The 18264-nt window shown below is 50.7% G+C and overlaps 1 protein-coding gene across 1 annotated transcript; it reads left to right on the top strand.

Annotated features, from left to right (window-relative positions):
• Nucleotides 1-14535: 14535 nt before the first annotated feature.
• On the top strand, nucleotides 14536-18257 carry LOC131101429 (proline-rich protein 2-like). The gene is made up of 2 exons (XM_058046575.1): nucleotides 14536-14692; nucleotides 15746-18257. The coding sequence occupies exon 2, from the start codon at nucleotides 15781-15783 to the stop codon at nucleotides 17182-17184; it is 1404 nt and encodes a 467-aa protein (XP_057902558.1). The 5' UTR covers nucleotides 14536-14692; nucleotides 15746-15780; the 3' UTR covers nucleotides 17185-18257.
• The last annotated feature ends 7 nt before the right edge of the window (nucleotides 18258-18264 follow it).

Genomic DNA, 18264 nt, shown 5'->3' with positions numbered 1-18264 from the left:
CTATCTAGCTATCTAGCTATCTAGCTATCTAGCTATCTATCTATATCTAGCTATCTAGCTATCTATCTAGCTAGTTAGCTAGCTAGTTAGGTCAGTAGCTAGCGGCAGCCATTTTTGTCCATGCAGTGATCTCGTAGCCTGTGCAATGGGACGTCAACAAGGAATAATAGAGTGTAGTGTAAAATGACTATAGGGGTGTTATATCATGTCTAGAGGGCTCTAATGATGTGAAAGCGTGTATTTAGAAAGTCCTAAACAGGTTGTTGCATTTACGTATATTGACATTCCCAGTTTGTGGAAATAGTCTGGAATCAGGTAGCAGCAGTAAACCAGGGAGGACTGTAATATACCTTTTCACATTTACCTGTGTATTGGTTAGTATTGTATTGATTAGTCTCACTGGGGAGGGGGTGTGGTGGAGTGAGAGGCGGGGTACACCCCGTGCACCCACGTGCTAACCACTGGGTCACCGTGCGGCCTGTAGCCAGACTCCTACATCACCTTTTCTCTTTCTATGGTTATCATCACACTCGTGGTCTTTGACCTGTAGCCTTCTGTGTTAGCAGCGCCCCAACAGGCAAGCGGCCCTTCCTCCCGTCAGCGTTTGCTGCTAGGAGAAGCTAATGCTAAGTTGGGTTGGTGGCCGAGGTTGCGGCTGTAGGGAACGTCAATGTAGCATAGCAATAATTAAATGACTCCTCCCTGAGTCATCCTGTGGTGATTACGCTTGAGATATGTGAGCGCACACGTGGCCTACGTGTCCCCACCGGCGGCCCGCCTGAGACCAAAAAGCTGAACCAGCGGCCGCCATGTCGGCCCGAGGGTCACCGGTTGGTCACACCGCCAGCGTCTATAAAGAGCAGCCTGTGGTCTGGCATGGCAGGCGGCTGTGGCGATGCCTCGCATTGCATTTCATCTTTGTGCTGATGTCACCCCGCGTGCCCCCGGTCAAGCGGCAGCCGCGGAGGAAGAAGCGTTCCATTCTGCCGGCGACACAATAGAGCCCTTCTTGTGCTCATATTTTCACAATGTGTTTTTGCAGGATCCCACACAAACCACACACATTGTCTCCACGCACACAGGCTGCTCATTCACACATGCTTCAGCTGTGTACTTTGACTTGGACTTCCACCGACACCGGATGTGCTCGGACAGGAACAGGAAGTGGGTTGGGAATAAGCCGCGGGTCGTCTGTTTCATTTTCACCATAATGTTTGGAAACGAAAGCATTTCTTGTTGTGATATCAGCGTCATGTGCGTACTTGGGAGTGTCTGGGGGCGCTGGGGCGGGGGGGGGGGCTTGCGGCACATTCAGAACCTAGAGTCCATCCATGGAGACAGCACCTGCCACAAACATCTTCAAGGAAGCGTGAACCCTCATAAAAGAGACACCGACAAAGGTTTTACATACGTGTGGTAACAGCTACATTGATGATAACATGCATGGGTTTCACATACAACATACAACATACAACATACAACATACAACATACAACATACAACATACAACATAGAGCATACAACATACACCATACAACATACAACATACAACATACACCATACACCATACAACATAGACCATACAACATACACCATACAACATACAACATACAACATACAACATACACCATACAACATACAACATACAACATACACCATACAACATAGACCATACAACATACACCATACAACATACAACATACAACATACACCATACAACATACAACATAGACCATACAACATACAACATACACCATACAACATACAACATAGACCATACAACATACAACATACAACATACACCATACAACATACAACATACAACATACAACATACAACATACAACATAGACCATATAACATACAACATACAACATACAACATAGACCATATAACATACAACATACAACATACACCATACAACATACAACATACAACATACAACATAGACCATACAACATACAACATAGACCATACAACATACAACATACAACATACACCATACAACATACAACATAGACCATACAACATACAACATACAACATACAACATACAACATACAACATACAACATACAACATACAACATACAACATACACCATACAACATACACCATACAACATACAACATACAACATAGACCAGGGGTGGGCAAACTTTTTGACTCGCGGGCCACATTGATATAACGAAATTTACACGGGGGGGGAGGGGGGGGGGGCAGACTATATATTTTACACGTAACAGTCCACCTGGTATTATTGTATCTGTAAAATTGTCATGCAATCTGCTATTATTATTTATTATTTTATATTTATATTTAAATATTTTAAAAATAATAAAATATTATAATAATTAAAATAAAATTAAAATAATAATTATTATATTATTATTATGTAAAATATGCAAATATAACAATATTATTATATATAATTAATATAATAATTAGCATTAATATAATAAATATAATAATCATAATAGTTATAATAATAATATAATAATTATTATTTTAATTTTTATTATTATTATGTGCTTGTGTCTCTTTTTTCAGGAGCACTTTGTAAACAACAGACCATGTCAAAAAACGAAATTGATACAACCATCAAAAGGTTGGCTCAGGCCATGATGCCAGGTTGTATGTTGACTTTAAATTAAATACTTTGGAAAGATTGGGCGGGCCGTATTCAAACACTTGGCGGGCCGGATGTGGCCCCCGGGCCGTAGTTTGCCCACCCCTGACATAGACCATAGAAGGAAGCTCCAATATGTAGCCTTACCTTTGGTTAGCCGCCTGAGGCATTGGGAGCCGCTGTGTGCTCAAGCTAGTGGCTAGCCCGCTAATGGCTAGCCTGCTAGCAGCCAGGTGTCACGACGCCACCAACGTAGTAGTCGGGCATAACAATGTTGATTATAATAATAATAATAATAACAATGTGCCTCATATGCAGATGGCGTGATGGACAGGGAGGAGGAGTAGGTGTGTCCCATCTGGTGCATCGCTAGCTGCCTCTTTTCCCCTCTGATTATACGTAGCTTTACAAGGTCGAGAAAAGGGAAAGACGTGATGGTGTCTTCCATAGGGATTACGGACGAGGGAGAAAAGCGACTTTTGCTTTCACGTTAGAATCCGAGCTGCTCGGCGACAGCAGCCCTATAAGAGGCGCTGCCATCGGGTGCGCCTCATGTCTGCAGGGACAACTGGGTAGTTGCATTATTTTGGATTCAGCGGCATCACCTTTTTGCTGATCACTACCAAAGCCACGCCCACTGGCACACGTGAAACCACCTGAAAACGCCGCAGATGACGTTCCCTGCCGTGGTGGCTCGGCATGGGTTAACATCGGAGCGGAATGCGTCCGGGGAGAATTCCTCAGCCCCGCGCGACTGGGTCACCGCTGACGGGGAGTCTGACACCTATTTTAGCACAGCACCCGCGTCTCGCCGACTCCCCGGTCCAGTCCCCGGTGGCTCCTTTTGCCGTCCCTCTCTCCTTCCTTCCTTCCACCGTCTTTTGTTCCTGACGCTCGCTCTTTGTCTGCCGCTTAGCTAAGCTGTCTGTCTCTCAGTCACGCCAGCCATCTTGGCTTGGCCTACTTTGCCCTCGCTTCTTCACGCTCATTCTGTCTTTACGTGTCACTGCATACTTTTATATCCTCTTTGGGCTATTTCCTGCCACACCTCAGTCCGACGACTTGGCTGCCCTTTTTTTGGCGCTGCATCAGGTTAGCATCCAGCGAGAGAGCGCTAAGAAATACACATGGCCTATTTGTCATTCATGCAGCGTGTTAGCATGCATACTGTATGCTCATCCATCATTCATGTACCCAGCCACTATACTATGCTATCTGGATATCTGGATATGCGTACACACACGCTGCCGGCCACACCCCCGCCACCTCGCCGCGTTGCTTTCACACTGACGGACAGGAAGCAGGCACGCTTGAAGGCACCTGGAGCTGGAAGACCCTCGGCTTGCCCGCGTCATGCTGCTGGCTTCGACCACGGTCATTTCCCACATGCGTGTAGCTAGCTACAAGCTGGCAGATTGACAACATTAGCTAAGCTAGAAAGATATTTTTATTCATCTCATTTTCAACACGTGATAAGATTTGTGTGTCTCACAGGCGACCCTGGGATAAATGATGGATGAAAGGATCCATAAACGAAGACCAAGCAGCCTGAACATGCAGCCATGTGAACATTTCCACATGGATCCATAGAACATCGGCACGAACGGGGTGAGCCCTTTTGCAGTCCTGCAGTCTCTTTGTCTGGGTGGGTGGAGGCGGGGCCACTAGCATACAGAGTGTGGAGAGTACATTGCATGTTCTGCTCTTCTCAAAGGGCCTGTCCCGGTCGGCCCCGCCTCCCGTGTCACGTGGACGACAGCGACCGTACGTGTGCTGGTGCGCCCTGCCATCCAGTGCATGACGGGACGAGGCGGCGCCACAAGGTGAGACACGAGTAGCGGCGTGCCGTGGTGCCGCGGTGTCAATGCCGCCAACGCCGCCTGCCTCAGACGTCCCCGTGGCCTGTCTGCCCGTAGGACGCACACGCCAAAGCACGTTAAAGGCCCGGCCATGCAGCTCATGGGGACAGAGAGGCAGACGGAGTGGCGGGGTCGGGGGGTGGGGGGGCGTGTTTGAGTGCCTGAGGTTTTCTAACACCCACCTGAAATGGAATCTTTCCTTCCCGTGGAGTTTATTTTCCTGTAAAGTCAAGTCATCAGATGAAGCATCACTGCAGCCTTTTCTCCTCGCCTCACCCGCCGCCTCCCCCTCGCCGCCTCCCCCTCGCCGCCTCCTTTGGTATCCATGGCCACCGTCCTCTCCGCTTAGCTAGTGGTGTGAAATCGCCAAAGGTGGAAAAGATAGCGTGAGCTAGTGGAGGGACCGCTAAGCTGAGCTGAGCTGAGCTGAGCTGGCCGCCCGGGACCAGACCCCGTTCTCCATGGCGAGGTGAGATTGATGGGCGGCTCCAGCGAAGGATCGCTGCGGCGCCATCAAGGCCTCTGGCGTTCTAGTGTTCAGTCAATGGAATCAAGCACTCATGTCATGGAAGTACGCCATTGGAAGGCTTCGTCAGACTTGAAAGGTCCAAAGCGTCTATTTCAAGGCCGCCGCCAATTACACTCCAAGCGTAATTTCTCCCACGTCTCACGTACGCCGCACTCCAAGCTAACCCAGGCATTTAGCAACCAAAAGGCAGAAGAACCTTGAGCAGACAATCAGAAGCGAGAGCAGGTTTACAAGCACTCGGCGCCGCCATCACTTCAAAGTCTCTCTCACTTCCGACTCCCAGATGGCTCGCCACGCTTTGATCTCTCGTCCGAGGCACGGCCAGCTAAGCTGAGCTAAGCTAAGCTGAGCTAAGCTAAGCTGAGCTAAGCTGAGCGCTGCCGCTGACAATGGCGGCTCTGATAGCCTCGCTGAGTGGACGTGATCAATCGGTGGCTGCTATGGTCCAGTGCTCGGCTGCGATGGCATTAGTTAGCCACCATAGCATTAGTTAGCCACCATAGCATTAGTTAGCCACCATAGCATTAGTTAGCCACCATAGCATTAGTTAGCCAGCATAGCATTAGTTAGCCACCATAGCATTAGTTAGCCACCATAGCATTAGTTAGCCAGCATAGCATTAGTTAGCCACCATAGCATTAGTTAGCCACCATAGCATTAGTTAGCCACCATAGCATTAGTTAGCCAGCATAGCATTAGTTAGCCACCATAGCATTAGTTAGCCACCATAGCATTAGTTAGCCAGCATAGCATTAGTTAGCCACCATAGCATTAGTTAGCCAGCATAGCATTAGTTAGCCACCATAGCATTAGTTAGCCAGCATAGCATTAGTTAGCCACCATAGCATTAGTTAGCCAGCATAGCATTAGTTAGCCAGCATAGCATTAGTTAGCCAGCATAGCATTAGTTAGCCACCACAGCATTAGTTAGCCAGCATAGCATTAGTTAGCCACCATAGCATTAGTTAGCCATCATAGCATTAGTTAGCCACCATAGCATTAGTTAGCCACCATAGCATTAGTTAGCCACCATAGCATTAGTTAGCCACGAACGCTTCTCCAACGCTTTTCTCCCAACCTCCCGACACGCTTGGGGTGATCCGCGATCGACTTTGGACAGGAGCAGATGTCTCCGTGTTGATCATCATCACGCCACAAATGGAAGGAAGAAGCAAACGGCGAACACGTGGCGCTCTCGCTCCCTCGGCTTCACATCCATCTGGATTCATTTGTTATTTGCTATTGATCCTGCACCCCGCCCTCTGCCGCAGTGGACAAACCCAAGGACACGCCGCTACCGGCGTGGCTGAGCACAACCCCCCCCCAACCCCCCCAGAATGAGATGGAAACAGACGCCAGCGGGGGCCGTTCCTTCATCGTTCCAGCGTTGTCTGATGGCACGCGTGAGCGCCGTCCTTATTGATTCTCCTAGCGCCGCACGCAAGGTCATCAGACCGCCCTGGCGTCTTGACACTCCGTAGCCTGCGTCAGGTTAATCAACCACTTCCTGCTGGTTGCCATGACAACAGACTGTTGGTCCTGCCCTCCTTTGGGTTGAAAGCTGGGGGGGGTCAACGCTACTCATATCATGACTTGACTTTTAGAATGACTGGACGAGGACAGGCGAGGCCAAGATGGCGTCTATGACGCCGTGCCTCCTGTCTTTGTTGATGCTGCTGTCTCCGTCCTGCGCTATGCTAATCGCGTGCGTGATGCTCCGCCGATTTCAGGAATGCGGCGGCCACTCAGAGGAGAAGATCCCTCAGTGAGACCAGCCATGGGAAAATCCCCACAGCGCCACGCCGCCCGTGAGGTCATGTGCTTCGGCAGAAGGACCTTCTTCCCTTGGTGAGGCGATCGGATCAGAGCGCTTCAACGCTCGGAATCTGTTGTATGATTCCTCGGTTCCACAGCAGACGTGTCTGCAGCCGCCCGCTCGCGTTCCCATGGGCAAGCGGAGAAAGGATAGATTCCTATTTACTGCCCCACAAAAGGTGCCTGTCATCATTTGTCAGCCGCCTCTTTTTGTGGGGGCGTGCCCCATTGAGCCCGCGCCAAAGCCGGCGTCCGCGTGGAGGAACACGGCTCCTTTCTAAGCGTGCGTCACAAATATACGGCGTGGTGCAGTTTCGCACACGCGGGGCATGCGCACACCCCCCAGCCAGTAGCGCTTGACAACCGTGCCCTAGCAACCGGCGGGCCGGGTGCCAAGTCATGGAGTTGGCCTGCTGTTGGTTCCCATGGCGATGCTTCCTGCCTTGGTAAATAACATACCAGGAGCGCCACGCAATCCCACATTTATTTTTCCCATCTCGCTGAGGAGGTGCACAAACATGGCGGCCGGCGAGCCAAGCTCACGCTACCTCTTCCTTTGGCGTGGCGGGCTGAAAAGGAAGCACGGAGGGGATTTAGGACCCAAATAGTCACTTTGCCAAAGGACTAGGCTGAACTGAAGGCTAGACTAAAACCGTGTCATTCATGCTAATGTTAGCGGAGAAAGAAAATGAAGTATGGACGTGATTGTACACAAAAGGGTGTTCATATCAGCTGTCTCTTTGGTCTTTGGTCTTTGGTCTTAGCATCAGCTTCTTCTTCTTCTTCTTCTTCTTCTTCTTCTTCTTCTTCTTCTTCTTCTTCTTCTTCTTCTTCTTCTTCCTCTGCTGTTTTGGACGAGCACCGGAAGGGCTGGAAATATAGAAATATGACAAATAGATGAATTGAAGTGTGGCTACAGCTCCATCTCAGAGGGAGACCCCCCCCCCACGTCCGCCTGGCCTGGCTGGCAAAGAGCTGGCTGCCACCGGCACCACCGTGCCGCATTCCGCCGTGCTCGGACTGTCAATGAGACACGGGGCGAGGTTTAGAGGGGGCGGCGGCGGATGGATTGTGGGCACAAAAGAGAAAAGTTGTACAAAGATTGGGCAAAGGAGATCTAGCCAGGGGAGGTGGGGAGGTGGGGAGGTGAGAGGAGGGCCAGGCAAGGGGGGGGGGGGGGGCTGACAGCGTGGCAGGGGCGGGGCGGAGAGTAGAGCTGAGGTGAAGCAGCCCCCGTCTCTGTCAAGCATACGCAGCTGCTACACTTCACACCTACTTCCATTTCATCACGTTCCCACATTGGCTCCCACATTGGTTCCCACAATGGCTCCCACATTGGCTCCCACATTGGCTCCCACATTGGCTCCCACATTGGCTCCCACATTGGCTCCCACATTGGCTCCCACATTGACTCCCACATTGGCTCCCGTCTTGTTTGGCTCCCACATTGGCTCCCACATTGGTTCCCACATTGGTTCCCACATTGGCTCCCACATTGGCTCCCACATTGGCTCCCACAATGGTTCCCACATTGGCTCCCGTCTTGTTTGGCTCCCACATTGGCTCCCACATTGGCTCCCACATTGGCTCCCACATTGGTTCCCACATTGGCTCCCACATTGGCTCCCACATTGGCTCCCACATTGGCTCCCACATTGGCTCCCACAATGGTTCCCACATTGGCTCCCACATTGGCTCCCACATTGGTTCCCACATTGGTTCCCACAATGGCTCCCACATTGGCTCCCACATTGGCTCCCACATTGGCTCCCACATTGGCTCCCACAATGGTTCCCACATTGGCTCCCGTCTTGTTTGGCTCCCACATTGGCTCCCACATTGGCTCCCACATTGGCTCCCACATTGGTTCCCACATTGGCTCCCACATTGGCTCCCACATTGGTTCCCACATTGGCTCCCACATTGGCTCCCACATTGGCTCCCACAATGGTTCCCACATTGGCTCCCACATTGGCTCCCACATTGGCTCCCACATTGGCTCCCACATTGGCTCCCACATTGGTTCCCACAATGGCTCCCACATTGGCTCCCACATTGGCTCCCACATTGGCTCCCACATTGGCTCCCACATTGGCTCCCACATTGGTTCCCACATTGGCTCCCACATTGGCTCCCACATTGGCTCCCACATCGGTTCCCACATTGGTTCCCACAATGGCTCCCACATTGGCTCCCACATTGGTTCCCACATTGGTTCCCACAATGGCTCCCACATTGGCTCCCACATTGGCTCCCACATTGGCTCCCACATTGGCTCCCACATTGGCTCCCGTCTTGTTTGGCTCCCACAATGGCTCCCACATTGGCTCCCACATTGGTTCCCACATTGGTTCCCACATTGGTTCCCACATTGGCTCCCACATTGGCTCCCACATTGGTTCCCACATTGGCTCCCGTCTTGTTTGGCTCCCACATTGGCTCCCACATTGGTTCCCACATTGGCTCCCACATTGGCTCCCACATTGGCTCCCACATTGGCTCCCACATTGGTTCCCACAATGGCTCCCACATTGGCTCCCACATTGGCTCCCACATTGGCTCCCACATTGGCTCCCACATTGGCTCCCACATTGGTTCCCACATTGGCTCCCACATTGGCTCCCACATTGGCTCCCACATCGGTTCCCACATTGGTTCCCACAATGGCTCCCACATTGGCTCCCACATTGGTTCCCACATTGGTTCCCACAATGGCTCCCACATTGGCTCCCACATTGGCTCCCACATTGGCTCCCACATTGGCTCCCACATTGGCTCCCGTCTTGTTTGGCTCCCGCCGGAATGAATAGAGAAGCCTTGGGAGACTTTGCCGCCCTGAATGGGAGGCCCCCGCTGACTCCATGCTGCAATCAATGTCAAAGCACCGCCACTGACTGCACACCACGGCCCCGCCCGGATGTGGGCGGCCATTTTTGACCAGGACAGTGTCGCTTCTGCCCGTCACTCACAGACGCCAATCATCTTCTGGTTTCATCCCTTCCAGGCCTCGCCCGGCCGTATGGCACCGTAGTCTTACTGAAGTCCTCAGAGCAGCATTCCTTCTCACAAGTGTAAAAGGAAGCTAACCCTCCTGCAGCCATTGCTCAGGCCAGTGTTTCCGTCAACATGCTTAGCCATTACAAGCGTAATAAGAAGTCAAGCTAATGCAGTGTGCATCCAGTAAATGAAGCAAAGGACACGATGAGGCATCTGGTCTGTGGGAGGGTGGGGGGGGGTGTTGGATTTGAAGTTTGGAATGACAATGGAGCGCTGAGGCACGGAGGCGCAGAGGCGCAGAGGCGCAGAGGCGCCAGTGCCAAATCCAACCTTTTGAGGACGTGGAAGATTGCAGACGTAGGTCAGGCAGACGCCTACAGTGAGGTTAAGTGCTCGTCATGTTCCGATGAAGGGGGGGGGGGTCTTGCCTTGCCTTCAGGTAGGAGGCGAGGGGGGGTGGGGTCCTGCGTGCCCCCACAAGAGGGACCCATGTTTGCTTTCCTTTCCTTCTGGACTCTTGCCTTTCTGGATTGTTCCATTGGCTAAAGCGTGACTGTGGCGAGCGGGCGGACGCGGCGAGCGGGCGGACGCGGCGAGCGGGCGGACGCGGCGAGCGGGCGGACGCGGCGAGCGGGCGGACGCGGCGAGCGGGCGGACGCGGCGAGCGGGCGGACGCGGCGAGAGGACGGCCGAAGAAGAAGAGACAGGAGGTGCTCTGCAGCGTGAGGTAGTTGGTTGTATGGTTTCGCATCATAAACAGCCTGGAGATAACTGTACAACCTTCTAGCTTTCCCTGCGGTGTCGCCAAGTCTTCACACAGCCTGCATTCTTCTCTCAGCGCCAACCAGCACCACCTTTACTTCCTGAGGGGACCTCAGACGCTTCATGGTGTCCAGCACAAGGGACCGTAGATCAACGTGATGAAGTACATGACAAAGTACGTACGTGGTTCATAGTAGTAGTTGATGACAAGGTGTCTGGGTGAGCGGAGGCCAGGGAAGCAGCATACGTATTTCCGTACCGTCCCGCCACCAGATAATGGGGCGCGTGAGGACGTGAGTGCCAAAGACGGAATTCCCGTCTTTCAGCACAAGAGCGCGGGACAACGTCTGGTGTTCAATGCCTTGTGTGTGGGTGCCGCTCACAGCGAGTGCGATTCCCGTCTTCTATATGTCCTCACGGGTTGTTGAGCTCACGGTGAACTTGCTTGCCGCCGCCCCTCCCTGCTTTGTCCCCCCCCCCAGTGTGTCTGGCGAGTGGCTCAGACGCCGGGTATCCGCATTGCGTTGCAGCGCTCCAGCAGGAGGGGAAAAGCACGTATCAGCAATCTGTGCAGGGCGCTGCTCTCTGTGTGTGTGTGTGTGTGGGGGGGGGGGGGGGGGGGGCAGGGGGTTGCAAAGCACATATATTCATCACCCGCCTTCTTAGAGGCTGTCACCCCCTCTTGTCACGTGCTTAACACTTTAGGGGAAGTTAGCAGGGATGTTGCGGTCATTCCTCCCTTCTTATCCGACCCCCCCAACCCCCCCATCCCCCCCCCCACCCATCCTCAGCCTCCTCACAGGCTGGCGGTCATGATGAGAAAGACTCACGCCTTGCCTTTGTGTCAAGGCAACACTGCAAGACGGGCGAGACAGGACGTCACGCCTGCAAAAAATGGGAAGGGGTTAGGACTCGGAGAGAGAGAGAGAGAGAGAGAGAGAGAGAGAGAGAGAGAGAGAGAGTGGTGTGATGGGGGAGAGAGAGAGAGAGAGAGAGAGGGAGAGAGAGCGAGAGAGAGAGAGAGGGGGAAGGATGAAAATGAGACGGAGCAGAGGGAGGCGGGGACAGAGAAGCAAGAGAAGAAGAAAGAGCTGGTGATGCTGCATGCTTGCATAAGTATCTGTGTGTGTGTGTGTGTGTGTGTGTGTGTGCATGTGTGTGTATGTGTGTGTTGCATGTAAGTGACACAGATTTATGAAAGGAGGTGGTCACAGATGGAGGAGGGGGGAACATGGTGTTAGTACCAGATAATGGAATCAAAGCGTGTGTGTGTGTGTGTGTGTGTGCGTGTGTGTGTATGTGTGTGTGTGTAGTCTACCTTGCCCGCTCGGACTCGGCAGGGAGAATTAGCGATCAGTGTGACTTGGCAGAGGCAAACGGCCACAAAGCAGAGCAAGAGGGGAGACAATAAGAGGCGACTAGACGGGTGGAATCCATGTTGAAATGTGTAGGCTTGATTGAAGCGTCCCCAACTGCTGGATTCATCTTTTTTTTTACCCGAGGGGGAAAGGGATCAATAGCTGGCGCTACGCTACGTGTGTGTGTGTGTGTGTGTGTGTGTGTGTGTGTGTGTGTGTGTGTCTTGCGGCGGCAGAGATGTGTTGACGTAAAGGAACACACGCAAGAGCAACGGCCAGTCGGGAAACGACACCCGACGGGCAGCGTGACGGATGGCCGACCATTCCGTCGTCTTCTTCTCTGCCATACCCGCGCGGGCTTTTGTCGACATTCCAGCGAGCGAGACGGGAGGAAAATGTTGACAAAGAGGAAGCGGAGGGCGGCACGTTTATTCCTCGCACCTGGCCACGCACGCACCTCTGACGTGCAGCCGTGCCTCGCGTCCGCCATGTGGCTTCAGGCTTGTGTGACATGTATTTTGTCTTGAGTAAATCATGTTTTAAAACCCCCCCTTCAAGGCTGAGCATCTCCTGTCATGGGGGAGCGATTGCGTAATCCTGGGAGATCACAAGGCCTGCAGGAAATCCAAGCGGACAGCCTCGTCTGCGGCGGCTCGGAGCCACAGCTGTGTGAGATATTTCATGCTTGAGCCGAGCGTGTGCGCCCGCCATCTCCGCCGTCGCGACTTAGCGCTCAACGTGGCGCGGCCGCCCGTATGGTCTTACCATATGTCAGACGTGCGCCCATACATGACGCCGGTACGCCTGTGCTCTGTGCCGGGCCGGCTTGGACCGCCGACCAGCAGGGGAGCACAATGAAACTATTTCATCTCAATCGTTGTTGTTTTTTCCTGTTGCAGAGACGCCATCCAGCCCAGACGCCGCAGGTACGGACGACGCAGACTGCGGCGCACCAGGAATGAGCAGCGGCATCTTTTCCCGGGAGCACATGGACTCGTGGTGGCTTTTTCCCGATGGCGTGTGAGGACACGGCGTGTTCCGCGTGATTCATTGTCCCTGAGACCCTTAACCTGTGATGACATGGAAGGTCACAGGTGAGGTCCTTGGGAACAAAGACACATGCAGGTGCATCCGCAGGCCACGCCCCCTCGCCTAACCGCACTTTAAGCCTTGAAGGAAACGCCACGTGGATGTCCCAAAGGGGGCAGTCGCTCTTGGCTGCCTTTGGTGCTTCCAACACAAAAATAATAAGACAGCCGAAGGTCGCGACCCCGATGTTAAATATAGTTCCACTTTCATGCAGCCATTGAATAATCTGTTGTATTGTCACACAATAAATAAACAATAAATGGTCTTGTTGGACACACAGACTTGTTGGTCCTCCTTGCATATTTAGCACACTAGCGACGCCTGGACCAGCCATCAGATCTTTTGTGGAGCAGACGCCCTCAATGACACGGAGCCCCGGCGTGTCCGTGCTTCCCGGTGTAGCTGACATTGATTGTGCGGGAGCCAGACTGAGACACATTAGTACCCAGCTCGCTCCCGCTGCTGAAAAACACATTAACTGGCTGCATTGGGAGCCATGTCTGGTAACCATGGCAAAGCACACGAGGGGAGGGGGGGGCGGGGGGGACGGGGCAGTGGGTTCAACGTGCAGCCTCTCAGGGCTTGTCTCTCCCAAACGCTACTTTCCTTTCCCGCGGCCACGTCTGTCATTCCCCCCTCCTTTTGGAGCTGACACGTCTCTTCTCCCGGCTGGCTGTGTTTGCGTAGCTTTTTTTTCTCTGGCTAACACCTCCCTGCGTTTGTCTTAGTGATGCTGACCTCATTGGTCTGGCCTCACCTCGCACTCCACCCCCTCTGCACCATTATCTGCCTCCCACTCATTTTTCACTCATTTTTCTGTTGGTCAATATGCTTTGCTCTGGTGGAAAGGCCCTTACTTGCCGGACCACATACTCGTGATATTTGTTTTTATGCGTACGTATGTTTGTACGCGTAGGACTTTTGATATGCCATGCTGTTGCTGTGACACTTGACATTGGACCTTCAATTATTAAGATTAGGATTATTACGTTCAAAAACGGCCGTGCGTGGGTCGGTCTGCCGGTTTCTTAAAAACAACCAAGGATGGGTTTATTATATGAATGTAGATATGCTGCACATTTAATATATATTAAGAATATCCAACTCCCATAGTACACATTCATTTTGAAGATGTACAAACTGACTCAAGAAAGTATCACTTGCATAGAATTGAAATTGTTTTGTTTTATTTCTATTTGTAGATGGAATAGAATAGAGCTAACAAGTTTGAATAATTGTGTACATATATATATTTTATATATAATATACAGTATACAGCGAGTGAAATATCGTGTGCTACTGTAAAAACAAATTCTCAAAAAAATAATATATTGTATTATTTTCTCTTATGAAATAATATTATTATTATTATACGCACGTTTAATGGCATTCTACTTTCCTCAACTTTCTTCTTCAATCAGTACATATTGTTCATTGGTTTTAGTTCCGGTCTAAAAGGGACCTGGGAACCAAAGCAAATTCAAATTTGTGTTCCTACCCGAGGCACTTCCAACTGACGGACTACCGGAAACGATAGCAAATATATTACCGCCGTCACAGCCATAATAATTGGCGCTTTTTTGAGGTTTCCCAGTCGACATCTTTTATTCACTGTTTTGTCCTGAATCAAATCAACGGCATCTTGGGGCTATCCAAACGGTAGGTGATTCACATTCGGTCGAATGTAGCATTTTAAAACCTCGTCTTTGCCAGCTAGCTTGTTCGTCTGCCCGCCGTTGTCGATTTTGAAACTGACTATCACCTGGAAAACAGTCTGTTCCATAATCATAGCGATTGTTGGATAAAATTGTGTGCTTGGGTCCTCGGTTAATTCGTCTAATATTACCGCCCACTTTGGTGTTTTTTTTAATGTTACGCGTAACTAAACGCTTAAGAACGCAGCGAGAATGTAAGTGTTTTTTTGCCTTGTTATTATTGCTACTTTCCGAAACACTTGACTGGCGCTACACCTTCCCGCCGTTGTTGCCCAGGAATTAGACCGAGTCATGCTAAACACGCCCTCCTAACAACAGCAACAGCGGCGATAAATTAATACTACGCACCTAGAATATTTTATGGAATATTAAGCCTCCATTTTAAATATTATTGGAATATATTTTTGATTATTCCGCACGTTTTTTTGTTCTGAGGCGGTGATGGTGCCGTTTTTCCTGTTCGGGAAAATGGCGAAAACAAAACAATCTCAAACGACAAATTATGGCCTGTTAAACGTAGCTTTTTATTTCTTTTGTAGGCACATTGATAATGATTTAGTATTTTTATGTTTCGCCAATTACGCAGATTATCACACTTAAATAAAAAAAATACAAGTTTTAATGTGGCTTAATAGTGATCATTTTAAAATATGTATTGGTTAAAATGAATTGCATTTAAACGTACGGTTTGAGTCTTATTCAACCACAAAAAGTACTCCAAAAAGTAAGAACGGGAATAATTCTCCAGGTTTTAACTGCAGTTTGTGCTTGGATATTTTGTTGCCAAAATGAATGAAGCTCACGTCAGATGTGATAGTATTCAGTGATATCATATCATGTTAGCCATATCAACTAACACAATCATTGATTGTGTATTTGCATTTTTTTTTCTACTGGCCAGCAGAGGGCAGCACCAGTAGTACCGCCTCAGTGCCTCCTCCTGCCTTAACCTGAGACTACTTGTTTTGTGATCATCATTGTAATGTGTGCGTTCCAGATGCCCATCTAATTGCAGTCCGAGCGGACAGCGGAATGGAAGAAGCATTGACAGTGATTGAGGAACAAGGAGACATTCTAAACAAAGAAGAGTCCGGCGAAGAAAATTCCGATAACGGTTTTGTGAAAAGAGGCAGGGGAAGACCCAAAGGTTCTAAGAAGCTGCAGGTCAGCATTCCAGATTTAAACCTCATGGAGCTCGTGTCTGGCATTTCCAACAGTGGACCCGCACTGGGATTCAAGACTTTGGACAGCGGGGAAGAGTACACTCCCAAAAAGAGAGGCAGGCCAAAGGGGTCCATGAGCAAACGCTCTGCCGAAAAGGCTCCAAACAACAGCGGCTCCGAGGAACCGAAAAGGGGACGGGGTCGCCCCAAGGGATCTGGTAAGCGCAAAGCGGAAAACATCTCCAGTGATGATGAAAGTTACGAATGGGCACCGAAGAAGAGAGGCCGACCGAAAGGTTCTGGCAAAAAGACACCTCAGAGCAAGGAGGTGGAGTTGGATGACAACGGAGTCCCAAAGACTCCAAGGGGCAGAGGAAGACCAAGGAAGAGTAGCTCGGAGCGGAAGCAAATGCCAGCAGATGACCCTCTGCGCCCTAAGAGAGGGCGAGGACGTCCAAAAGGTTCCATGAACAAGAACCCCTTTCTTGAGGTCCACTTTCAAGCAGGACGCCCACGCAGAAAGCATATCCCTCCTTCCAGGTTGGAGATACGCCTTCCCCGAAAGACGGGGAAGCGTGGGCGACCCAGAAAGGAGATGTCCCGCAGGGGCCGTCCGAGGAAGTACCCCTTGCCATCATCCACCGAGGAGTCCAAAAAGCCACGTGTGTGGAAACCTCTGGGCAGGCCAAGGAAGCATCCCCTGTCTGCTAGCCCGGGGCCAGCCGGAGGAGGTCCGAAGCGGGGGCGAGGTCCGAACCGGGGCCGAGGTCGCCCGCGCAAGTTGGAAGCTAAAAAAGGTGCCCACTTACGCAAGTATGATGGCCCCCCACGAAAAAGAGGCCGTCCAAGAAAGTATCCCGCAACGGGGGAGTCCCCTAAGCCAAAAGTATGGAAGCCCCTCGGGAGGCCCCGGAAGTATCCTCTTGTGGAGCCTCCAGAAGGAGCCCCAGAAGCCCCGCGCCGCACCCCGGGTCGACCTCGCAAGTCAGAATCCAAGAGAGGCGCCCACTTGCGCAACCCCAACCCCACGCCGCGCCCCCCCAAGCCCACATTAGGTGCAGACGGCACGCCGCGGAAAAGGGGCCGCCCCAAGGGATCGGTCAACAAGAGCAAAGTCCAGAAGGAGGGCCACCACGACAGCGAGCCCTGGAACCATTCCGACACCGACGCCGCCACCGCAGACGCCGAGGAGGAACAAGTGGCAGACCTGCCCGCTGACGACGGGGAAGACGAGGGGCGCCTAGAGATGGAGGACGGGGATGCTCAGGAGTGACACCCCCCCCCCCCCCCTTCGACGCTGCGCTGACCAGGCTTGATGAACAATCCACAAGCTGGGGTCTTGGAGGACTTGAAACAAGTCAAGGTGTACACTTGTAGTTGTGATCCATATGAAAAAACAAAACATTTTAGTCTGGTAACTTAGCTATTCTTCTACCGACTAACCTTTTATTTCTTTGACATTAAGTCTTACTAGAACTTTTTGGGATTCTTTTAGATTTTAGTTGTCTTAGCTAGATGTAGTCCACTAAGATAGTGTGCCAGGCCATTTGTAGTCCAAATAAACCCTAGAGAATCTTTGCTTTTGCTTTTGCTTTTTAACACCCAGAAGCGTCCTCAAGACGCTGAGAAAAACGACAAAAAAAATAACTTGGTAAGATGATTTCCACCAGCACATTTCCTAGTTTAGCTCAGCTGAAGACTAAAAGCTTCAGTGTGGCGCCATGTTTAGTCCAAATCTTTTGTGTGCTTTTCTTTCCTTCCGACTTAGTCTGGCTGGTAGCAGGACGGAACGGTTATTGACACCTTTCATTGATAGCCAAAGCTTTGAATGTACCTCGGCTTTTTTTTTCTTTTTTTTTACTTCTGGCTTTTAGTCACATGTATTATTGCTTGACAAAAAAACACAAACGTGTGCTCTGTTTAAACGCCTTCCTGCCATGAAGATTTCTCCCTCTATTTGGACTTTTCATTTGTAAATGTTTTTCACATTAGTGTGTGTGTGTCTCTCACCCCCTCCCTCTACCCCCCCCCCCTTCCCTCCCTCCCCACGTAGCTGTTGGATATTTTTCATACTATCAGGAGATTCAAGTCTTTGTTTTTGGCTTTTTTACCTTGGAATTATTTGTGTCTTCAGCTTCATTTAATGCTCGGGTCACTGAAAGACGTTTAACGGCCAACTTGTCAATCACATCATGTCAATGATTGTTTTCATGAAAAGAGAAAAAAATACAAATCCATTCAAATTCAAACCTTGGGGAAAAATGAAAGGATTTTTGTGTTTTCAACAAGAAGCCAATAATTTGTAAAATATGTTCTTGAAATAAAACGTTGACCTTGTTGTTTTAATGTGTTG

The sequence above is a fragment of the Doryrhamphus excisus genome, chromosome 14 (genome assembly GCF_030265055.1).
Source record: "Doryrhamphus excisus isolate RoL2022-K1 chromosome 14, RoL_Dexc_1.0, whole genome shotgun sequence".
NCBI lineage: Eukaryota > Metazoa > Chordata > Actinopteri > Syngnathiformes > Syngnathidae > Doryrhamphus > Doryrhamphus excisus.
Note: the sequence above shows the minus strand (reverse complement) of the source record. Positions and strands in the feature narration are given on the sequence as shown.